Below are 25554 nucleotides of genomic sequence, written 5' to 3' on the forward strand. Positions count from 1 at the left end.
ATTTTGACCGGCCCACGGCCTCTATCATGAAATCAATAATACACGGCCCGCCAGCACTGTTGACCACAGTATAAAATAAATGTGTACAAAAAGCTATTTTTCACTTCACCAGAAGATGGCAGTAGCCCTGTGGCCGCACTCTGGCCGCCGTGACCCTTGCGTCATTGTTTCAGCCCAGCCCATTTCTAACATGTAAACAAAAAAAGGAAAGTTGACCGGGAGGGCCGCCGCATCCAGGAGAAGTGGAAATTTGAGTATTTTTTCACTGAAATACGAAACAACTGTGTCTGCCTAATTTGCCAAGAGACTGTGGCTGTTTTCAAGGAATTCAACATTAAGAGGCACTACCAGACGAAACATGCTAGCTACGACAAGCTAACTGGGAACGAACGCGGTGAAAAAGTGAAGCAACTGGAAGCTGTTTTAACGGCACAGCAAAGCTTTTTCACAAGAGCCCGTGAGTCAAATGAAAATGCCACAAAGGCAAGCTACGAAGTGGCAACGCTAATTGCAAAGCACTGCAAACCTTTCAGTGACGGTGAATTTATTAAAGACTGTGTAATGAAAATGGTTGAGAAAATTTGTCCCGCGAAGAAGCAAGAGTTTGCCAATATTTGCCTGGCTCGTAATACTGTGGCACGGAGAATTGAAGACGTTTCATTAGATATTAAGAGACAGTTAGAGGCAAAAGGAACTGAGTTTGACTTTTTCTCGTTAGCGTGCGATGAAGACCTGGACTACATACTGCAGTCAAGATCCCAGTATCACCCTTCACATTAGTGCAGGCAAGATATTTGTTAAGTCCTCTGAGTTGAATAAATTCTTAAATCTCAGTTCATTATTTTTTTTGTGATGGTCAAAATCACAGTTTGAATATGCAGTGATCATTGTTTTGTTTTCAGCACTGTTCCTACAGTGAGCATATAATAGTGAATAATATGTGATGTTTCACATGAACTTAGATATCCTTGATAGTTTTCTTAATTTTTTGTGGTTTGTGATTTCGGTAAAAACCTAAATGTAAAAAAAAAATGTAAAAGTAAAAGTATGCCATTTGTAATTAAAAAAAATCCCAAAAAGTTAATTTGCATTTAATGTTAATGGTTCAAAGAATGTCAGGCTAAAAGTCGGCCCGCACACATTTTCACCTTACCAAATCTGGCCCTCTTTGCAAAAAGTTTGGACACCCCTGCTTTAGATACTATCTTTGTACTGTCACCAATCAAACAGAAGAGGGCCCTATTATCTCTAAAACCTGCATTATCTTGCAGCCATAAATAGTACTATAAGGTAGTCTAGAAACTACAACAATTTAACAAATACTATTTTTAAAAGCGTTCTAACCTTGTGGTTAACTTCTACTTTTAGGGTTTGAATCCTTGTTTGCTACTTTATGAAGGCTAAGCTAAAAAGATGGCAAATCTAATTCAATTCAACCAAATTTCTCTATTGTTGTAAATTCAGTTGAATTGTAACTGGGTGTGTGTACGCATAGGCAAAAGCCAAAAGGTAAAAAGTTGAAAAGGTTCCCACGAGAACTCTCCAAGCGATCGTTTGTACTCAGGAAGTTGCGGCTTGGTCTCATGTCTGCTCACATCTCTCCATCGAACAACATTACGTTCGCCTGACGTTTGCGAGTAGCCAACGTCTGACGCCTTGGCTGTCACTTCTAAATCAGGTGAGCAGGAAGGAAACTCCAAAGGAAGTCAGAAGAAGAGGTCAGGAAAAGGTCAAAAGGCTGCCTTTCGTCACTCTCGCTTATTGCGGCCAGATAACAGTCTGATGACCGAGTCCTAATCGTCAACAATCCCTTTCGGATCTCGCTCAAATGGAGCATTTGTTAAAGATCGTATCGTTTTTCAGGTACACGTTGTATTAAAATGACTGCTAACTATAATGCCAGACTCCATAAAGAAATGAAGTACTATTATAACCCTTTTAAGGACAATGGACAGTGCCTATGACCTTTAATCTTTCATAGGGTATTGGGCTATATTATTTCATGACGATACATGTTCAATTTATTTAACCTGGGAAGACTTGCCGTGAATACTCATCTTTCAGTACCACTGACAGTGCCGAAAGTCCAATTTATTATAAATTGTTCAACTGTAGCTTGCATCAAAATAACAACAAAGGGGAATTTTAAATGTTAGATTACCTGAAAGTACATTTAGTTCTTCAAATGCAGCTTGTGTGAAAATACCACAAATCCCCGTGACGGACTCCATTGAAAAACAGAGTGATTTAAGGGCGGAATCAGTGTTTTAAATGCAGCTCACGTACTGACGCTGAGTTTATTGGTCCAGTGAGAGCTGCAGGAATGGCTCCTCCACGCCACTGTCTCACATTCACACACAGACACATACACAATTTTGATATGTCTTCATTCAACCTGTAAAATAAACACAATACCTGAGCACGTAGGTGACGCAGAGGATTAAGTGTGGTACTGGTGGGGGCCCGGTTCTGCATTTGGCCCCTGGTAGAACTGCACTGTGGCTCTCCACCCACACGTAGCCGCCGCCCCTCACCAGCATTCGGTAGTGACCGCTGACCGACTGACTCTTGGAGCATACTGGGATTTAAAAATATATATAGGTGTATATAAAAGTGAGCAAAAAAATCTGGTTAAAGCAGCTTCACCTTCAATACTCACAGTTGGTGTGATACTTAGACAAATTGATTGTGTCCAGTGTGTGACAAAGCTCATAAATGGAACGGCCTACCAGCTCGTTGGGGGTGTATCCCAAAATTGACAGCACTCTGGACATGGAAAACACAATTTTTACATCTTATTTTAAGTTCCACTATCACGTTTTTACACACAAAATGACAAATTTTATCAAGAAGTATTAAAAAATAAATGATCGAGACACAAAAAGATCCCTAATTATCAAAATAGTACTATAAAAATTATTTATGTGACAGTTTGCCTCTGCATAGTTGATACTAATAACCTAAGCCTACATCACTTCTGAAACTGGGAAAGTAGGATAATAACTTTGTTTATCTCTATTTTGGATTATTTTACAAAGAAAGGGACTACGGGTTGTGGTAATGGGACTTTTAGGATGACCATACATATATTAGATGTTTTTTTAAATTATGTATGTGTTGCTAGTAGTTGTGAAAATGTGTTTGAAGTGACCTGCTGTCACAGTGCGTGAACCTCATGTCCATGCTGTGCTGGCTGCTGAAGGTGCGAATGCAGAGACACTTGTGAGACACCGGCAGGGGACGGCAGGTGAGCAGCAGGTAGGAGGACGAGAAGGAGGTGGGGCATGCGTGAGCCCGACCCTGGCACTGCAACACCTCAAGTTAAAAAATAAATAAAATAAAAACATCAGAATTTTCTGTTCCAGAAGTGGTTTTGTAACTTGGATTTTTCATAAGTACTCTGAATTATCACAATTTGTTTCACAATATTTAATACTATACTACAAAACCCTTTAAAAGTTATAAAGGTATGGATGAAATATGTATGCAATGATTCTATGTATACAAAAGAAGATAAGAAAAGTATTTTTTAAAACAATAAAAGCATACTTAGTGTTGTACATTCATGGTTCCTTTTTGGTTGACGAGTGTGGTTGTGTGTTTCAAAACATTTGCTATTTACATTTTTTGGTTGCAACTTTAGACCAACCTTCCACATTGCCGACTTGAGATTGATGCGTCGCCCTCGTAGGGTTAGCGTGCTTTTAATCCTCGCCACAAAGTCACATTTGGCGCCAATCCAAACCTTATCTAAAAAATAATAATAATAATTTTAAAAAAAATCTAATTGTTGTTTGACACACAAAAACAGAAACGCTAACAAACCTTCCAAAAGGCGGAGGTGACTTCTGATTTCTCTGTGGTCGCACGGATGCATGAACTCAAAAAGTTTGTGGCCCATCAATTCTGTCTGCCAAAACAACCAAAATTCTCATTTTTTTTTTATCATAGAGATAAAATATTAAATCCCTTTTTTGTCCACTATACCTGCATGAGGCCAAGGTAGCAGCTGACATTCTCCGACACAAACATGACGTTCCCCTCAGAGGAGACCACCATGAGGAATCCCTCCATGACCCCAAGGTAGACGTCGTTCTCCACCGTGGAAAACGTCCACCTGTCCATCTTTTCTGTGGAAGAAAATGACTTCAGAAGCTTCCAGACCCGACAGCACTTTAAGTGACGGCGCTTCCATACCTGGGAGCAACGCCTTGAGTCGCATGTAGCAGATAGCCAATCGGATGATGGAGGGCTTGTCCAGGTGCGCCCGGACGGAAGGCCGCAGAGGCAGCAGGCGGGATAAATCGGCAAAGGCGTCGGACTCCACGCGACGTCTCTTCCTGGCGGCCTCGCGATAAATTGCCCTGACGCCGCAGTGTCATTTTAAAAAATGTCAAAAACTGTGTTTTTATATGTGTATAAACATGTATATGTGTATGTGTATGTGTATGTGTATGTATATGTATATGTATATGTATATGTATATGTATATGTATATGTATATGTATATGTATATGTATATGTATATGTATATGTATATGTATATGTATATGTATATGTATATGTATATGTATATGTATATGTATATGTATATGTATATGTATATGTATATGTGTATGTATATGTATATGGATATGAATCAACATATATATAGTCATACATTTGTATGCCAAAATGGAATATATTGTACATAAATGACTAATTAGAACATTGACAGCCTCAGATTTGATTTAACAAAAAATATTTTCCAGAATAAAAACGATCAGACTAGAATACCTGTAAATTCAATAAAATGATCAAATGGAGGTCATTTCTTCTTCTTCATGCTGAGCAAAGTGTAAAAAAAAAGAAGCCAACTTACCTTCTCCTCTCTTTGTCGACTTTCATCACGCCGAGGACGTCTCCGTCGAATGGTGCAGGCATCACTTTGACGGCAGCGACCTATCTGCAGTTCAAAGGTCATCATAAGCGCATCCCCCGGCCCCTCCCTCTTCCAACCACATCTTTAAAATAGAGGAAGGAAGAAGCATCATCACCGGCTCTGCTTTTTTTTTTCCTTTTGGTTTTATTTGGAGTCAAAGCGGACGAACGGACGGCAAACGGAGCACGTCCAACTACATTGGTTTGTTTTCATATTTTTTTTCCTCTTTTTGGCACAACGTAAGATAGTGTGAATGGGATCAGGCTACTAATCCCTGGATTGAGTGAATCTTCACTACACACACACATAAACACGTCCATCCAGTGTGTTTTTATCGGTGTGAGTGTGTGTTGGGGCGCAATTGTGAGGTAATTCAACTGCTGGTCTGCTCACTTAAGCTGTAACAGGTTGACCATATAGTTAGTTAGTTAGTTAGTTAGTTAGTTAAGAGTATTAATATACACAAACATGTTGTCTGGGTAATACACTTTACAATAAGAATATATTTTTTTAGAGTTTTAGAAAAAGAAAAGTAAAAGTAAGCAAGCAGTTTGGCTGCGAGGGGCGAAGGGGGGAAAACACTGCTGGTAACCATGGAAACGCGCAAAAATGTAGTACATTCAGGACAAAACGGCGGCTCGTTTGTAATTAGTTCAATAGCCTGTGAGTAAGCTGCACATTCATTGGGTGGACACGAGCGGCGATCATACCATTAGAGAATGATTGAAAAAAGAAATAGCTAGAAAATAGGTCATATAGAGAGATATGATGGGGTGTATATTGCACAAAACCGAGGATGTCAGGGACATCATTGCTCTACAATGATGGTTGGTAATTAACTCTATGGTTGCCATTGACAATGATGGATTTCACTGTTGAGGCAGAAAACTATGAGGAAACTCACGAAAGAGTTATTGGAAAGTGAGTTTGTAGAAAATCACAAATTTGTTAGAGTTAATGCATCAGTTAAAGTTGTAACTAAGTTACAATTTGACCAAAAATAGTGGAGTTAACTTGTGGTTTAACTCAAATTTGAGGTATAACGGACAAGTTAACTTGAATTTTAATTAACATTGGAGCGTCAGTTAAAAATGGTGTTTGAACTCGCAAATAACAACTGTCAAATTTGCTTGCAAATAGTTAACTCGGATTTGGATGCACGTAAGGTTAACTCAAATTTGAGTTTACTTTGGGTTAACTCTAAAGAGTATACGCAATTTTGAGTGAATTCAGAGTTTTAACTCAGATTAAAGTCCCGAATGAGTTCCCTCAAATTTGAGTTAACTTTTGGAAACTCACAAAACGAGTTAACTCAAATTTCAGTTAACTCAGGGTTAACTCGCAAGTCAACTAATTTATATTTGAGTCCATTTAGGGTTAACTTGCAAATGAGTCAACTCAAATTTGAGCTAACTCCGATGAAATTATAGATAAATAATACAAAAGCGCTACTTTTTTGGATGACCACACGAGATTAACTCGCGTTAACTGCCTTCTCAAATGGATGAAACTCCCATCACACTCAATGGCAGCCAAAGAGTTAAAAAAAAAAAAACGGGTAAAAACTGGGTGCAATTTAGGGGGGCTTGTCCATGCGCCACAAGCTCGCGGACAACAGCGACACGATACGGCCACGTGACATAGGCTAATATATGGATTGAGAGAGATCATATATACAAGAGTAGGAAGCTGTGTGTGTGGGTGTATGTATGCGGGTGTGCAGAAAGCGGGTGTGCATATTCATCATCAAATCCAGGCAACAAGAACGAGAACAACAACGACGACGACGGCGGCGGTAGCGGCGACGCGTGTGAAGTAAGGAGAGCGTCAAAAAAGTAAAGGAGTGCCCAGTGCGTTTAGGTGTGCGTCTCCTCGGGAGCGCAATAGGAGAAATCCTTGAACTCCTCTTGGTTGATCTGCCGGACGATGGTCTCGTCGGTGGGGGTGAGGACCGGGTCCTCCTTGGTGAAGTCCTGGTCAAAGTTGTTCACGTCCCGCTTGGTTTTCTGCGGATCACAGACGAAATGAGTAAAAAAATGACATTTTGTTGTTTGTCAATGGACTGTTAGGGTGAAATGAAATGGTAAAAAGAGTGAGGGAAAAGTGCAAAAATGTCTTCATTGGAAAATATCCCTTTAGCATTTTCAGAAGAAAAATATGTAGACTATAGACTGACAAAGAGTTTTTGGGGGAAAAATGGGTGAACAATACAATTGAAAAAGAGTGGCTGTAAAAAAATGTAAAAAATGTAAAGGACACCCTGCTAAAATAAAATGAAAATAAATAAATATGTTGAATTCAATTGCAATATGGAAGAGTAAATCATTATTTCAACCTATTTCATTTCAAGCAATGCAAAAAAGGAATTTAAAAAATACAATAAATTAGAATTGCCAATTTTGATATTGCCTAGAAAGAATAACATAATACATAACATAATAAAATAACACATACATGGCAACCTTACACTGCCTATCATTGAACATGATACAGAATGCCATTATCTGAGTGAGTCATTTCATTGACTAACTATTATTTGTGCAGCACCACCAGAGGGCATTGCCATCTACAAGTTGTTATTTTTTTAAACCCTTCCAGACACCCTGAACAGTCCTATTCAAAAGTTGACATTTAACCTGTAACTTTCTAGTCATTCATTCATTTAAAACTTTTAAACATTTGTAGGGAAAGTGACTATTTTTGCTCATTTAAAAAAATGGGGGAATAAGCAGCTTGGAAAATGAATGTTTTTTATATTTATAATTAAATTGATGAATCAATACATTAATCAACATTTACTAATTACAATAACATGAACAAAAAGCTAAATTCCTTACTAAGTAACACTCAAAAGTATTTTTTATCTGCGTAGTATTAAACTCATTCACTACTATTGACAACGATAGATGTCCAATTTATTTACACGCGAAGAACTGGCAGCAAACACATAAATGTTGTTTACTTGAAATATTATATATATTTTATATATTCCCTACTGATTTAAATTCGCGTTTACTTTTGCATTGTTTGAGGATTAACATTTTAAAATATAGATGAAAATAGTTTTTTCCTCATTTCTTTTTTAATTATATTGTTATTTAGTTTTAAAACAAAAGTAAAACATTGTCTTCCTCACTCTTTCCTTTCTTATTGTTATTATTATTTAAAAATACAACCAACATTGGCAGCCAATGAGTTAAAGCAACCCCCTGCATAGTTTTGGAGAGTAAATAAGCAATTTTCGCATGAAAGCTTTCAGGCAATTTCTCACTGTTTGACATCATATGTTATGCTAACCCTCATAAAAATACTACTCACAATGCGTGGCTTGAACGGGGGTCTCACTTTCTTCTGCTCCAGGAGCAGCCAATCAATCTCCCGGAAGAAGGGATGCGTCTTGATGGCCTCCTCGCAGCCTTGGCTCACCACGCAGCCCAGACGCTTGGCCGGGTTCTTGGTCATAAACTACCCACACACAAAAAAGCACACGCAAGAGGTTTGACGTCAAAAGATTCACTTATTCGATGAGTCGCTGGCGTCAGAGGCGGCTCTTTATCTCCCTCCGTTGGCTAACCGGCGGGGCACAGAAGGGGCCGCCGCTAATCGCCACGTTGGCAGCCGTAATGGTGCGGAGAGGCGTCTAATGAAGCGGCTCGGTCAGGAGGCCGCCGCTGAAAGCGCGCCTCCCCCGTTAGATACGGCCGTGGCAATTTGTGGCTGTGTGATCACGTTGTTAGTGTGGGGGAACCTCTGACTGGCTTTTTTTTGTGTAGAAACTCCCAAACTATTGGCACTAAACACGGTCAAGTGCACTTTGGTGTGCTTCTAGTGCGTGGAAATATGAATGAATGGGTCGCGTGGTGACAGTAAAAAAGGCAGAAATGGATGCTGATTTCATTGGGAGAAGTGATGGAGATATCAATTACTTTCAATGTCGGCAGGGAAATGTTGAATGGAGAAAAAAATGGTCCAAAATGACCAAAAATATAATTATGTTTTGGAACAAAGTAGTCAAGATGATGAAATCTAATTGCTTTTGAAATTGTTGATATCATTCCATAACATAATTGCGCAAATTAAAAGGAATCCAGAATGTGAGGATTAAAAAAAAAAGTAAAAGTTGTGAATTTGAATACTATTTAAGAACTAAAACATCAACATACACAATTTAAAACAAAACTAAACTGCAATTAAAATATAATCAAACAGTGAAAAGCAAAGAAATGAAACTCAATACTACTATACACTAGTGAAACTATATAAATATGATATAAAATGTAAAAATGGTAAGAATAATATTAAAAATCTTACCTTTCTTAAAAAATAAGTTAAAAAGGTAACTTCAGAATAAATGTATTTCAAATCTATTAATTACATATCCCAAATACCTAAAAACAAACACTAAAAGCTGTATTTCAAATGTAGCGAAATGTAAAAGGAAAATTAATTAGAATTAAATTGTAAAAAAGACAATGAAGAAGACTAAAAGGTACGTACCGCTCGCAGGATGGACACGGCTTCCTTGCTGAGCCACACGGGGTAAAGCACGTCATCGTGGAGGATTGACTCAAACAGATCGTCCTCGTTGTCGGCTTCGAACGGCGGCTGCCCGGCCATCATCTCGTACATAAGCACCCCCAAAGCCCACCAGTCCACCGACGCGCCGTATTCCAGCTCTTGGAGAATCTGTCGATATTTCCACAAAAAAATGTAACCGCCGTCTATCAATCAACTTTTGGTGTCGGTCGCCTCTTTGGCGCTCACCTCGGGGGCGATGTAGTCGGGGGTGCCGCAAAAGGTGGTGGTGGTCACGCCATTTACGATGCCCTCTTTGCACATGCCGAAGTCGGCTAACTTGCAGTGGCCTTCTGCGTCTAGCAAGATGTTGTCCAGCTTCAAGTCCCTGTTGCCACATGCAGATTTTTTTTTAATCACATACATAGGACCTGTGTCTCAAACTTGCAGTCCAATACTACTATACGTATTGGTGATGCCCACAGATATTTTGAAATGGGTAGTAAAGAAATATATATTTATATACATATTGTTTTAGAAAATTAATTCATTGCAAAAATCCATTCGGAGGGAAAACCCCATTTTCTAAATAGTAAATAATTAGGTTGACTTTTGGCTTATAAAACAATGTCAATGGAAAAAGACATGAGCACGAAAAAAGAAATAATTCTAAATCAACTTGTGATTAAAAAATGACTAAAGCTACACCAAAGATATACGCAGACACATATATACCAATAAATTGAAAGAATTAAGACCTAAATGCAACAATTGAGATCATAAGTGAGTTAATTTAAATAAGTTTCATTTAGCTCAAAGCAAAAAATTGAACTCTAATTGAAGTTAACTGACTTGCAATGAGAATAAATTGCTGATAGCAAAATGTTGATATTTTTCTTCATATCAATGATGTAAGTTTTACTACAGTAAAGTTATTGTGCGGTCAACGCATTAAAAAATAAGTGAACTTTGAGAGCATATCTTGGTTGCTGTGTAGTCAATGTAAAAACAATTGATTTCCAACTGCACCTGTAAATGACGCCATTGCGGTGCAGGAACATGAGCGCCGACGTGACTTCGGCAGCGTAGAATCGCGAGCGTGGTTCGTCGAACTTGCGCGAACGCTGAATTTGAAACATCAAGTCGCCTCCGTTCACGTACTCCATGACAAAAAACAAGCGGTCCTGGAAAAAGGAAAGAAAAAAGAGCAGATTTGTAAGAAAAGCATTAATTTTCAAAGGCGGCGTGGCATCTTACTCGAGTCTGGAAGCAGCAGTAGAGCTGGGTGAGGTAGGGATGTCGACGAGCCAGGGCCAGGATACGCTTCTCCGTCATGGTGCAGTCAACGTCATCGTCCTGCAGGATCACGTCTTTCTTCAGGACCTTGACGGCGTAAACATCTTCTGTCCCCTTTAGCTCGGCCAGCATCACCTGAAAAGACCGAATCATTAAGACGAATGGTTTAAAAAAATGATAAAATAGTAACCCACCTTGCCAAAGCTGCCTTTGCCCAGAACTTTGATCAGGTTAAAGTCCTTGAGGGTCCTTCTCTGACTCTGGCCGTTTTCGCGGCCCCCCGACGACGAGGCGGTAGACAGGGATGTGGTGGAGGTGGCAGAGGATGACGACGATGAAGAGGACGAGTGTTGGGGGCCTTGCTGGTCCAGGGACAGAGCGTCCTGGAGACGTTCCAATTCTGCCAAGTCTGGGGCAACAAAAAGCACATGTTCTTTTTTATATTGCTCAATAATCAGGTTAATAGTCAAAAGGTAAACTTATTGTATGCAAAATGTGTAATATTCAACCATTACATAGGATTTTCACTAACCAATTTAATGGCAAAAAATGACAAAGATAAATAGATATTTATTTCCACTGTTTTAGGGAAAATGTCTAATTTAATGGAAGAATAATGTTTGAATTGTGTTTATTGTCTATTTTATTTGGAATATATTTAGTGTAACTCAATTCACTTATTTATAAACACTAAATCCATATTTTAAAACATGCCATGGTCTTGTATTTCTCTCATTAACATTGAATGAACTTAAGATCTTGATGAATGTAAATTTAATATTCATATACCAGAAAAAGCATTATGTATGTCAGTATAAAAAAGATTACTCAAAAAAATATATATTTATATATGATATCTTCTTTTTTAAGGGTTTTTAAAATAACACTAATTGCATGTCCTTATGTATTTCTCCAATGCATATTTGTTGTTGCATTTTTGTCCCAAATGTTCCTTGTTTGTTGTTGCTACCTATTTTTCCACTTTGCAAAAGAAAACAAGTGAACTTTTTTTGTGCAAGAACAAGTGAGAGGAGATGATGACTAACCGCGAGGAGCAAATGGTGGTGGGCGCCGCGTTAGAATTCCTCCGCTAAGCTCTCCGGTCGCTCGCACTTCTTTTAGAAGGCACTGCCGCATTGTTCGCGTTGTTACGCTACGGCGGCTAATGTGGATATTAAGAGCAAACAATCTTCTGGCTGTTCTCAATTTGAATGATCCAAAAAGTCACCCACTGATATTCTGTTTAAATTTATGATTGTTGCTTACAAATATATGTATTGTTCTTTTAAATGTTCATTTGAAAAAATACATATTTACATTTTTCACCCAAAAAATTATTCCACGGTTAAATTAATAGTCAATAGCCATCTTATATTTTGTATTTTTATTTACTTTCTCACATTTTATTAGAATTTTTAAAACAATGGGAGGTAAAAACTGTCAATATTGGCCTTTTTTGTTTTTGATTTTGCAGTTAAATATACATATATATATATATATATATATATATATATATATATATATATATATATATATATATATATATATATATATATATATATATATATATATATATATATATATATATATATATATATATATTATTTGCATTTTTAAAACAATGGCAGGTAAAAACTGTCAATATTGGCCTTTTTTGTTTTTGATTTTGCAGTTAAATATATATATATATATATATATATATATATATATATATATATATATATATATATATATATATATATATATATATATATATATATATATATATGTATATATTTTTTAATATATAGTCCTAGATTGGGTCAAGTGTTTCTATTTCGAGTCTGTAACATATTTTGTATCAATGTGGATTCAGCGCCTACAAAATAGATTGTGAGGTTTATATTTTTGGGGACTTACCTTGCTGGGAGGGCGAGGTGGGTACAGCTGGCTGGCTGAAGGGGGTCTCCGTCTGAGAGAGCTCTGGTGGAGATTGGGGGGCTTCCTGGCCTGGCGTCAACTGCCACGAAAAAAAAGTCTTTTTAATTGAGTGTTTTCGCTTACAGGTATTTGTTGGGAGCCCATGTTTTACCTTTCTGCGACGCTGTGCCGTGTTGGAAATCTTATCGGGCGTCACCCCCAAGTCGGATAGAACTTTAGCGATACCGCGGGCGTCCACGCCGCAGTTGGGGGCCACGTTTTTCTCGCAACGTCTGTGCACGTTCATCTTACACACTGGAAAAAACACAAAGAAAAATGTAATCATGTGAATCCACTTATTTAATATTTTTTTCTAATAATAACAATAAAAAATATGTAATAATAATAAAAACAATACAATTTGGGGAAAAATGTGTTATGAATGAAGGAAAAGACTGAAAAGAAAATATTTTATAGAGAAAAAAAACATTTTAAAAAGTATATACACAAAGAGCATATAGTGTTTTCCCTTTTTTAATCAATAACAAAAATAAATGAATAAATACTATTTAGTTTTTATCTATTGCCTTATTATGAAAACAGGCAGACAAAAAAACATGAGTAAATACACATTCATAAGAAAACTTGAAAAAACTAACTATAAAAATGTATGAAAAGAATAATTTATTAAAATAATAATAGAATAATTAACAAAAATGACAAATAAAAAATATCTGCTTGTGACAGGCTAAAATAAAAGAATTTGAAGAATTTTTAGGTCAACAATTCCCTGATTATTCATTTATAAAGGACTCTAACCCAAACGCACCTTTGCATTGCAAGCCCTGCCTCAAGAGCCCCCACAGCAGCGAACCACAGTGGTCGCAGAAGGTGGGCACCTTGTAGTTGTGGATGCTGAACTTGTGAGGCATGTTGACGCTAAAGCGCTGCGAACCCACCTGCAGGGAGCGTCATCCACAAAAAAAACAAAGGGTCACCAGGTATTGCTCGCCCACATTCGGGACTGCGAAATTCTAGCTCACCTCCTCCGGGGTGTCCTCCTGCTTCTTCATACCAGCGCATTTGGTGATAATAAGTTCGTGGCAGCGCTTGTGGACGACACACGTGCACACTGACAGGAGCAAGAATGCAAAAAAGGACAATAACAAAGCAAAAATAAGTGATTATGAGATGCAGGACAACACTAAGTCGACCCAGTAAAAGATACAAGTGAACTTTGTGCTTTGTGACTCACTCACCTTGACATTGATAGCCCTGTTTCCCCAGGACACCCCTAGAAAGTCCAACACAGATGTTCAAATTAGTACCGGGTCATCATAACCCGCAGAATTGCCAGTGCGGAATTACCAGATAAAGTCTCTGCAGTGCGAGCAATACGTGGGTTGTCGTAGGTAGGTGGCCATGAACTTGTGTCCGTTAACCTGATGGACACGCCGGCGTACCGCTCCTTGGCGCCGACGCGGGCCGATGCGCTCCCGGAAGACGCGTTCTTCATTGTCGTTGGCTCCTGAGGCTGTGTGGGAAACAGAGAGGTTGAAATAATCGGGCTTTTAATGATGTTGACGCAAAATAATTCTGATCTATGTGCACTTGGAGACAATTTAAACATGGATGCCTGCATCTTAAAGTCAGATGTGGTTTATCTGAAGCCTAACTCAACAGTTAATGCCCAAAAATCAACAAGAAGTGACCTGGAAATACTCCAATAGTGACAAGAACAGATCCAAAATGAACAGTAAGTGGCTAGTAAACACTGAAAGTGATAGAGAAAGCCCCAAAATTAAAAAGTGACTTGTAAATGACTCAAAATCAATAATTCTCCTTTAAAGTATCTATAATTACAGTAATCCCTCAAATATCGTGGTTCATGTAGACGAGACATGTCCGCGATAATCAAAAAAATCGCAAAGTAGGCTCAACTCTATAATTTTTTTTTGTCTTCAGAGTCCAAATAGCAAGATTTTTTAAAATAAATAATAATGGAAAATTTGCAATAAGTGAAGACGCTATAATAGACGGATTACTGTATTACATGCCCTGAAATAAAAGGAAAGCCTGCGGCGCAGTTTACTATTTTAATTTTACTTTGAGGTGACTGGTAATTGCTCAGAAAAATGAACAAAAACTCCCTGGAATTTCTCCAGAAACCAAAAAAAGCATTGTGCTGCTGTGTTGTGCAATTGTAGCGAGTTGGATGGGCCCACCACTCGCCTAAGATGGCCGCTATTTATACCTGGATGTGTGGGCGCTGGCACAAGCCAGGACGGCGCGTTGGAATAAAAAAAAAACGACTCTTCTCGTCCGCTCGGCTTCCCCGGGAGAGACGAGCGCTTTTGGAGGGCGACCTTAAGACGGGGGAAAAGCGCCCCCGCGCGCCCTCTTCCCACACACGCGCTACGCAATTCCCGGCGTCCTACTTTGCTTCTCCGGTGGGTGAGGCGGAGATGTGCTTACTCCTCCTGAGCTCAATTACAGGAGAGCTATCGTGGGATGAGCGCTGCGATCACTTTTTTGCACCCCGTTCGACGTGATTCATATTTGGAGTTGATTCGCATTTCCTTTCTATGTGATTAAATGGATCCACACATATTTGGCTCGCTTAGAGATTTTTTTCTCTTAATGTCTCGTTCTTTCTGTTTTGTAGATGAGTCAATTAAAAGGGGAATATCATATTATATGCACTTTTTAATTTAGGTTTTAATTAAAAAACAGTACTTGATTTTTTTGCCTGCTTTTTTACTTAAAATTGTATTCTTGTTTTGTGTTTTTTGCCCAAAAAAATGGGAAAACTGTCATTAATTTATTTTTACATAGAAAAAAATATACTATATTTTCAAGGGGCGCTTTGTTCATTTAAATTCTTTTTTAGTGTATTTTTTTGGGAAAAAACAAAAAGGAGGGAAGAATTCTGTTACTTATTTTGTATTTGTGTTTTATTTAAAGAGAAAATCGGTATGTTTTCTCCATTCTTTTGTAATTTTTTATTTTTTAGATATTTATCGATTTACATTTTTTTTAATGTATTGCATTCATTCACATTTTTACATTGAGACAACTAAAACTAAAAACTCAAATGGTCTTTCTATTCTATCAACTAACATGTGTGTGCATTTATGTGTACTGAAACATAATTAACTTTAAGGTTTTTAACCGATTGATCCAATAGAGTGGAAAGGCAAGATTACATTGTGCGGTTAGTAAGTGTGTGCATGTGTGTGTGTGTGTTTGAGTGTGTGTGTGTGTGGGGGTGGGGGGGGGGGGGGCTTCTAGACAGAGAGAGATGCTGGCGAGAGGGTGGAGACAGCTAAACAAGCTAAACAGGCCATCAGTGGGATCACTTTTGTTTTACATAATACATCATCCATCTGTCCAGAACACACACACACACACACACACACCCCAAACACCCCGGTCCAACACAGACACACACACACATACACACTCTCATAAGTGAGGACAGAAAAGGCTGATGAGGCTTAGCCAAAGCGACGTACGCACTTTAGAGCCACTAAGCGTGTCTATACTAAGACTAACCAACATATAGTATTAGAATAATATATTGGCTAATTTTGATAAAAATATATACTTTTATAGGTTGTTCATAATCATGTCAGAAATGGTCAAAAATTAATTATTATGAAGACTCATGCAGTTTTATAACTAGGGAAGTGTACCATCGCAGCATAGACAAATATATAACATTACATTCAATGCAAAAAAAAACAACTAGAGAATAAATATGATTAAAATTAGATATATTAGGTTCAGGAAAGGAACTATACTAGTGCAATTGTTTTTAGAAAGAGTCAGTTTATCTTTGACGGTGCTGATATAGTTTCATTGCTGATGGAACAAACGATAAATTAAATTAAATCCTTAAAAAAAAAAGAAAAAAAAACATGCTTCCGGGTAGATTCTACCATAAAAGTTCAAACTGAAGTCAAAATCACCATAACATCAATTTTAAACACCCACTCTCGACTAAATAATTTACAACTAAATGGACATATTGCGCAGCATCAGAACATAATTTTAAGATAAAAAAATGCATTTTAATACTATATGAAGGCCCCTTGTGTTATAATCCTATAGTCAAAGCTTCATTAGGTAAAATGTTGATTTTTTTACAGCAATATGTACTTAGTTAATTTAACACTACACTTTTTACTCTTTTTTAAAACACTACAATTTTTCAATATAAATCTAACAGTATATTTTCAACTATTTTCTTTTCTATCGTATCGTCAAATCACCTATAAAGTCAGCACCTGTGAACACACACACACACTCACGTAGACACACACCTAAAAATAGCCCCGCCGCTTTCCAGCGGGAGCGTGTGCATGCGTATGGATGGCGACGTCGCCGTGACGACGGGACACCGAGGCAGGAGCTTCTTAAAATAGCAGGTGAGATTGAGCTAAGGATAAGCGTCTGAGGGAGCGGTGCGTCTCGACAACGATTGGTCGTTCGCGCCGTGACCTCGCTATTCTGCCACGCCCACTCTTGAACTTCCGCGGTTCATGTGTGTGCAAGTGTCTCCATCATTTTCTTGTAGGAAGGGAATAATCTGACCTAATCTGACCATCTGCACTCTTCTTTCATCAGAGATTTACCATTTTTCAGTGCCATGGGCTGAGATGGACGTCCAATCGGTTTTAACTGGGAGGGAATGACTACTTTGTAATATTTTAGATAGTCAAGTTCTATGGATTCACTGCATACACTTTGAATTTTGGGGCAAATATAAATATTAAAAACAGCCTACACGCAATTTTGTAAATATATTCAATACTAGTCAGTAAAAGTAATTTTAAGAAACATTTTCTGATGGGTAATATTTGATGGTGTAGTCCATAGGTGTCAAAGTGGTGGCCCGCGGGGCAAATCTGGCCTGCTGCATCATTTTGTGCGGCCCGGAAAGTAAATGATTGCCGACTTTCTGTTTTAGGATCAAATTCAAATGAAGAGTATAGATGTATATTAAATTTCCTGATTTTCTCCCTTTTAAATTAATAATTGTAATTTTTTAATCATTTTTTTCTGATTTTAGTTCAAAAATTGACATTTTGGACCATTTTCTAAAAGAAAAGACTTTGAATGCACCTTTGCGTGGGTACTATAGTGTCTCACCTTCAGTAGACGATCCAGACAGATCAATCACCACGTAGACCTTCCCCTCAGGCTCTAAGTCAATCTGGACAAAACAAGGAAAGGGAGAAGAAGAAGAAAAAAAATGAAATAAATGGATATGGACTTGTCTGCGGGCTTATACCAGGACAGTTTTTATTTTAAAAAGATATAAAACAGGACCCATGCCTAAAACTAACATTGGCTGCAATTGACCACAATGCACATGCAATCCATTTTGACTAATGGCGACGAATGGGATGTCTATCATCGTCATTGGTCGCTTGGAAAAGACATTTTGCTCTAAAAAAAAAACCTCCAAACCAAGGCAGAACGCTTGAGGATGCGATTACGGGGAAAGATTAAGATCCCAAACGTTATAAAAGACAACATCTGACCGAATTATTCAAGCCCTTATGACATCATCCCTTTACAATACACATGCAATTACACAGATTAGAGAGTTAGGGAATGGGCGGGGCATGAGGAACGGGTGGGCGAATTTAAAATAAATAAATAAATAAATAAAATCTTTGGTTAAGCTCCGGGACGGACGGATGCAGATCCTCTTACGTAAACGGTCCGACTCGCCAATCGGACAAATATGAGACAGCAAAAATTCATATTTATATCCTGTCCGTGTCATATTGTCATTTTTGATTGGAGACAATCAAATCAGAGATATGCTTTTCGGGTTGAGTTTTTTTTTAGATTTTATTTTTATATATTGGCAAGTGTAAAATTAAGATGGGGATTCTTGTGGTCCACACGCTAATCCTTAAACGCCGGCCGGCTCTTGCATAAGCCGAGTTTGGTGGAGTGTTTTTTTTAGCTATGAATGTTCTTGTGGGCTGACATTATTATCACTTTTTTTTTTGTTTACATCATAGTTGTCAAGGGGACCATATTCAAACCACAGCATCATTTTTTGTGGCCCTGCAAAAGTAAATAGGGATTCAGAATGAAATATTGCTAAAATTCTTGAAATACTACCAATATCTAAGCATACTAAATGTAGTTTATGTTCAAAATAATGAAGTAAAATGTCTTTTTAATACTGATTGACCACTGACTGGTCTTCTATGTTGTTGACAGAGAGACAGACAAGGCTAAAACTAATAAATTATAGAATAATACTTTTTTAAAATAGCATATTAAATCTAAAAATGAATTAAAATAAAATGAACTAGAGATTTTTTTAAAACCCTAACCATTACAACCTCGCTTGAAAACTAAAGTAAACCTGGATGTTTTGACCATTATTAGTTTTTTCCACATAATTAATTAAAGAAAATATATTAAAGAGTAATCCTGATGACAACTAACGAGTTAATACAAGACCAGCGATATTTTGACTAAAATTGACCGGTTTTTGACATATTCAAGCTCGTCGCAGTGACTTGGTTGATTTTTGAGCTTTGACTTTCAATGGGAAAAAAAACTAAGAAGAAAGAGTCCAGTTTTCTGGCTATGACGGAGTTGCACGTGAGGGTGCCGGAGGCCTCAGCTGACATCACGTTCTTGAGTTGAGACAGACTCACAAACATAGAAACCCAATCCTGGTTGGTAGGAGAAGCCAGAAGAATCTGGCTGGCCTCATTAATCTTCTTAGTCTAATTAGGAAGCAACTGCAAGCAGCAAGAGACCATCATAAACCAGGCTTTTAAAGGGGATGGTCTGACAATTTCAAGTTTGGAAACTATTTTACTGCCATACAATTGCCAGTAGATGGTAGTGATGTGCCATTTTGACATTTAGGTGAGAAATAGACAAATTTTGCAAAAGTTTTAAATTTTTAAACTACTTTTTTGTATGTTTATTCAGTCTGTAAATGTTCTGAAATATCGTGTAACAGGTGAGCTCAGACAAATGATCAAAAATTATTTACTTTTTGGAAGAAGAATTAATTTAGGGGTTGGGAATATTCATAAATGGAGTTATGATCTGAAATCAAGATGTAAATTTACTGAGTGATTGCAATTAAGTAAAATTGGGAGGATGTTAGTATTCTTATTAATGTCATTTTGTACTTTTTTGTCAAATTTTCCCTCAAAACATCGTAGCACACAAACACCAAGACACACAAAAAGTCGCCATATGCGCCACAGACAGGCGTCTCAAAGCGTGCATTGTATCGATGGTACGCCAGCGGCTGGCCGGCTCGGACCCCCCACTCAGACCGCGGCCCCCGGAGGAGCGTTTAGGCTGGTTGACAAGCCGCCTCCCACCTCCATCTGTCACATGACACGTTTGGCCGCGACCGACGGGCTGGGCCGCTAACGTGCGCGTGCCAGCCAGTTAGTGTTTGTGTTGCGAGATGATGACAAACACGCTAACAATACCACTGGCAAGAAAATTCAACCAACAATTCCTATGTGACAAAAAAATCATGGCAATTGACGATATTAAATAAACTTGACACCAATTTTTTAACTCTCCTACTTAACCTATTGAATATTCCAAAGTTATTTACATTTCCACCCATCAAAAGAGCCACATGTGGCTCGCAAGCCATAGTTTCCCTAACCCTGCTAAGGTGAACCATGCACATGTGAACACCCACTTCAAAGTGCACACATAAAACGATTCCAACCAAAATAACAATACACGCACAAACATGTCGAATCTCAGATGTAAATGCGTATAAACAAGAATGAACAAGCCCTAAAACGGGTTAAAATGGGAGAATCCCATTTTCCAGGTTGTGAAATCCAGGTCATTCCAAGGCTTTGCACACTTTCTGATGCAAGCGCACGAGAGAGAGAGAGAAAAGCGAACAGCGAGGCAGCCAGGCAGTGTGAGCCTCATGCATTCTTAATGCAACATCATAGACGGCTAATAATGTAATAGGAGCTACGCAGTGTGCCTAAACAAGAATGAGGCAGGGACGCACTTGGGAGCTCTGATTAGGTGCACTAGATAAGGCCTCGGCTCAAATAACGGTCCAGGAAAAGAGAAGGAGAAGAAGAAGAAGGGCTCGCCTTCACGTTGCAAGTGATATGGCTGACCTCACTTTTAAAATCACAAGATTATTCAGTCCATTTTCCTCTTTACGACTTTTACGCTGTGAACGCAGTAAAACTTTACCTTAGCTTTGTTTTATACCGTGAAGAGGTTTTTCCTATTTATTGTTTAAAAAAAATGAAAGCTGTTAAAAAAGATATATTTTTTGGAAAAATGGTAACTGTTCATTCATTCATTTGCAGTAGCGCTTTTCCTCACAATGGTCGCAGGGGGTGCTGGGGCCCATCCCAGACAACTATTGGTCTCAGGCAGGGGACAGTTCGCCAGCCAATCACAGAAGGGTAACTATTATATTTTGTAGGGATTTCTCAAATTTGGCCATTTAGTTTAAAAAAAAATAAGAAAGGAAAAAACCTCTGGTCTTACTTAATAGAACGGCCGACAATTGTTGTCAATGGAAGCCGCGATAATTAAAAAAAATAGGGCCACCCCTATTATAACTTAGGAGTTTCTGCGCGGATTTTCACATTTTTAGGAACTTTAAAAAATAATGAATAGCAGAAAAAAGAGATAATGGCAAAAAAAGTGAATTTGCGATAATCAAGGGATTACTGTAATCCCCAACATGGAACCAGTGATGCGTTCAAGTGTTGACATGGCAATAGTAAAGAGGAAGAAACTAACAGGCAGAACCAACACAGTCAAATCGCAATACGTTAACACCTGCAAAGTAGAGTGAAGCGTTACTTCTTCTTTTCCGAGTAAAGTGTGGACAAAAAAACCACCACCACAATAATATTGCAAGAAAATGGAGAAAGAGATGAGGAGGCTGCAAACAAAATTCCCCATTTTGGGACACGCTAAAATCTTCTGGCTTGGTTTAGCCTCCTACACACGTACACACGCACCAACTTTGAAGTGCGAGCGCGTAATCTCGATGACAGCAAACACACCAACAGACGTGGGCGCAAGATGTTGCCACGGGTAAAAAAAAAAAGTCAGGGAAAAATTGAAAAATTTCAAGCACCTGGTTTTAGTAACCATGGTAGCTGGTTTTCTAATTAGACAATTTGATGCCTGATTTAGGGATTTTTTTTTTATCTGATTTTATGAGGTATTTAGTTAAATTCTGATACAATATCATTTGGAAAGTGGATTTTGGTAGTGTCTTTTTTTTGGTTATACTGTATTAGGTTTTGCTATTATGATGGTAATTCCTAAATTTGGAATTAGTTTTAGTATTTATTGATTTTCTACTCATATTTATTTTGATTTTGGTCATCTTTGTTTTGACATTCCTTTGATTTGTACAGTAGATAGTTTTGATTGCATCTACTTTTAGAAGTATTTATTTGGTGGCTGGATTTATAGTCAATGTTTTCCAACCTCTTATCCGCTTTAATCTTGTTTTGCTAGCATCTCTTATGTAGAACTAGAAGTTTAACATTTGGTTTTGGTCATAGTTACCTGAGTTGGGACTTTGTCTAAGTATTATCTGGTACTATTGTCTGGTTCAAGTACTTGATTTGGTACCTATATATTTTGTTGCTGCAGTATAAAATGAATTTGAAATGATTTCAGTGCGACTTTGTTGTGCTCCCCGCTTGTTCTTGGCCTCGTCCTCCTCTTCCCCCCGTAGGTGCGAGGCTATCACCAAGGGGACGGCCTGTCAGCGTCGCCATAGGGACGCTCTTCACTAAGCATCTCAATTACTCCGTCGGTGGGAGGGTTGGGGTGGGGGGGGCAATTAATAAGCATCAAAGCCTGGTTAATATTTTACCCAAGTATGGCCTAGGGGGAGTCTGTTTGTGAGGACGGAAATGCCGATTTGGTTCAACGTTATCTTAACTTTATCACCAAAAACTCATCATTATAACAAAAAAGGCAAATTTTTGAAAGAAATACTTCAGGGTTAAGCATTTTATCTGTTTATCTTTTCTCTATTTTGAAATTAATGAGCATATCGGCCACATTGACTCGCTTTATAGCTTTTAGTGCAGGTCAACTTGTCTCATTTTTGCTCATATAAGCCATTCCTTCAAGTCTAATTGGTGCACACCCTCGATTCAGTCATTTTTGAGTAACAAATATGGCTTATATGTGAGTAGATACTGTAAACCGCAGCTTTTTGTACCGTGAAAAACTAAATTTTCGACTATTTGATTTGAAGTAAATAATTCTGTAAACCACACGAGAACGTGTTTGAAATTTAGTTGCCGTGTCGCGGTGATGTAACGATTGATCGGCCAGCGAATCGATGGCCTGAGTGGTCCGTAACGTCTGACCTTCGTTTGTACGCTATCGTATCCAAACAAAAGCTTACATAAGCTCATATGACGCCGTTAGAGAATTGTCGCGTTTCCGTGCCATTTGACAACATTAGAAGAACAATCTATTTTGAATGGGAGTAATCTTTCTAACTTTTGACGCAGTACTTAATACTTTGGCTTGCATCGATGATGACACGCGTCCAATCCATTTTGGCTGAGAAAGTTTGACAGCAAATAATCCTCGTCAATGGCCTAGAAGGAATCAAGACGTGGAGTTCTTGGGCTTTAAATTCCAGAAAACACGAGCGTCTAATTGAACCCAGCGTCGGAATACAAAGTCAGACGAGATAAAAACAAAAGTACTGTAGACCCAGGGGGGGTGCGTATCACATGTTGGAACTAAGGGCAAAGTTTCAAGCCCCCGAACAAACGGGTCCTTTATACGCCACGGCTTGCAGATGCTCCATTCCGACATCACGGTACCGAGACCAATTCGATTACACGACATGGATGTCCAAGTCATGAAAGGAGGCTCAGAGTGGGGGTGGCCAGTTAACGCAACCTGGATGCACGGGTATGAAACTTGCCGGTTCCGACCGGACTCGGAAGGAATGCGAAGAATTACGGAAGGGGTGGCACTACTCCATTAAATGGGATGCGTAAACTCGGTTTTAAATTCTAATCCAATATTCTGTAGTGGCTGATTTGGGACGTGGTTTTTGTGGGACCTGATTTGAGAGTAGGAGTTGTTTTGACGTCTGGGTTTTTTGGTAGTATCTAATTTTGTAGTAGTACAAGGCTTAACACCAGCAGTTAACTGTTTGTACTGCATCATTTGGTATGTTTTTTTTGGGTAGAAATTGGTTTGAGACTAGGTTAGAGTTGTATTAGTATGTTTTGAGTTAAATCTGATTCTGTCTGGTTTTATATTATCTTTGTTTTTAGCTGATTTGAAATGTTTTTTTTTTTTGTAATTGCAGTTTTGTTTCATAGTGGAAAATAGTTTTGCTGAATCCTAATCTGGAACCTGATTTTGGGAGTACGAATTGATTTTGGCTGCAACTGGATTGTCGCCTAGTTTTGTTTTTTCACAGTATTGAATATAGAATCTGGTTTGAAAATTAGTTTGGTGTTCAATTCATTGTTTTTTGTTCCATAATACCTTATTTGGCATAGATTTTGGGAGTACCAAACAATACAAATTGGTTTAGAAGTACATGCTATCTAGTGTCTGCTTTGTTAGGACATCATTTTGTCACCTGGTTTTGGTAGTATCAACTGGTCCAAAGACAGAAATATCCGACTGGCAAAAACAACAACACGGAAAGCCCACCTACCCAATCCTCGTAGTGTCTGGTCCCATTCTGGAGCAGGTCCTCCAGCTGGATGGTGCAGTTGGCCACAAAGTCGTCATATCCGATGGGCGCATCATGGAACACGGACAGCTCCAAACTGCGGCCTTCGCGCACCTCGGTGCAGAACTCCTGATGCCAGGCTGGGCTGTTAGTCTTGGTGCGTGTGGCCGTCTGTCCCAGGCGGGTCTGGTCCAAGTTGAGCGCCAGGTAGGGGTCCAAAAGGAAGGACCCGCTCTTGCCCACGGCATGACGCAGCGCCCAAGGAGTGGGCTTCAGGTCCACTGCCTCGCAAATGCGCACCTTCAAGAGGCCGCTGAACACCGGCATGGCCGAGTGTTGAGCCCTTCCTGGGCCGAGACTAGGGTTTTGGGGGTCTGTCTGCCTTTTCCACCGGTTTCCTTCCAACCAGTGCGGGGGCGCGTGGGGGAGAGTCAGTCCAGTCCACGGTGGGGCGACCACTACATCCCACAACAACGCCTGCACTCTGCAGACAGAAACATCAAGCCACACTCGGGTAACCCTGCGAATGATAAAGAAGATACATTGTCTGTTTATTTGTTTGGGTGTGTGTTTGTTTGTCAGTGTGTTTGTTTATATTCGGACACGCAACGGAAACAAGGCCGGGGATTTCAAACCTTGGACGCCAACTGAGAGCTGGTCTTCTTCAGATCCCTCCCCACCCCCGTCTCCCCTACACGCTGGCGTACGTACGGGGCTCGGTGGGCCCCCGGTGTGTCCCCGGTGTGCCTCGCTCGGGCTCCGGGATCAGGGATCAGGGTGGGGGAGAGCGGGAGCAGCCGCGCCTAGCCATCCGGGATTGGCGCTCCGGTCTCCGGCCCCTCCGTCTGCGGGCTGTCGCTCCCCCTCCGCTTGGAAGGATTAATCCCCCGCCGCTTAAACGCTCAATTCACGGGGCTCGCTCCCGCAACCGAACGACGGCTCCGAGTCGTCCGATCCGTCCGATTTGTCCGAGTGGTCCGCCTCCCCCGCCCCGGCGTACGTGTTGGCTTCCTCGGCGTTCACGAGTGCATCATTCCCCCGTTGGTTTCTTCGCCAGCCTTGGATTTTTCTCGGAGTGCGTGAGTGTGTGCGTCTCTGAGCGTGTGTGCGTGCGTCCGTGCGTGCGTGCGCGCGCCCGTCCCCGCCTGCCTCTGCTTCCCGTCTATGCGCGTGCCCGCAGGAA

At 39.3% G+C, this 25554-nt stretch overlaps 2 protein-coding genes across 3 annotated transcripts; both read right to left on the reverse strand.

The window, feature by feature from the left end:
- Positions 1–2007: 2007 nt before the first annotated feature.
- On the reverse strand, positions 2008–5818 carry epas1a (endothelial PAS domain protein 1a). The gene is given in 9 exon segments (XM_077738574.1): positions 2008–2340; positions 2416–2578; positions 2660–2766; positions 3152–3315; positions 3650–3750; positions 3826–3910; positions 3988–4147; positions 4149–4364; positions 4862–5818. Coding segments are annotated over 9 exon segments (1101 nt in total). The 5' UTR covers positions 4924–5818; the 3' UTR covers positions 2008–2297.
- Positions 5819–6392: 574 nt separating this feature from the next.
- Positions 6393–25532, reverse strand: prkcea (protein kinase C, epsilon a). 2 transcript variants are annotated; one of them, XM_077738763.1, is made up of 16 exons: positions 25007–25532; positions 24354–24855; positions 17786–17849; positions 14000–14165; positions 13891–13925; positions 13675–13763; positions 13461–13590; positions 12804–12946; positions 12632–12731; positions 10927–11141; positions 10694–10867; positions 10466–10620; positions 9686–9824; positions 9419–9607; positions 8240–8386; positions 6393–6927 (listed from the first exon to the last, which is right to left on the reverse strand). In XM_077738763.1, the coding sequence occupies exons 2-16, from the start codon at positions 24696–24698 to the stop codon at positions 6778–6780; spliced, it is 2241 nt and encodes a 746-aa protein (XP_077594889.1). In that variant the 5' UTR covers positions 24699–24855; positions 25007–25532; the 3' UTR covers positions 6393–6777. The 2 variants fall into 2 exon arrangements, with proteins under 2 accessions (XP_077594889.1, XP_077594888.1); XM_077738762.1 differs by having other exon boundaries at positions 24354–24891.
- Positions 25533–25554: the final 22 nt, after the last annotated feature.

This window comes from Stigmatopora nigra, chromosome 18 (assembly GCF_051989575.1).
Source record: "Stigmatopora nigra isolate UIUO_SnigA chromosome 18, RoL_Snig_1.1, whole genome shotgun sequence".
Taxonomy (NCBI): Eukaryota; Metazoa; Chordata; class Actinopteri; order Syngnathiformes; family Syngnathidae; genus Stigmatopora; species Stigmatopora nigra.

Coding starts and splice junctions, on each gene's coding strand:
- prkcea (XM_077738763.1), bottom strand. CDS start 24,698: ATGCCGGTGTTCAGCGGCCTCTTGAAGGTGCGCATTTGCGAGGCAGTG. Junction 11,142..12,631: donor CACCTCGCCCTCCCAGCAAG/GTAAGTCCCCAA, acceptor TTGTTGCCCCAG/ACTTGGCAGAATTGGAACGT. Junction 9,608..9,685: donor CCGACTACATCGCCCCCGAG/GTGAGCGCCAAA, acceptor AAATATCGACAG/ATTCTCCAAGAGCTGGAATA.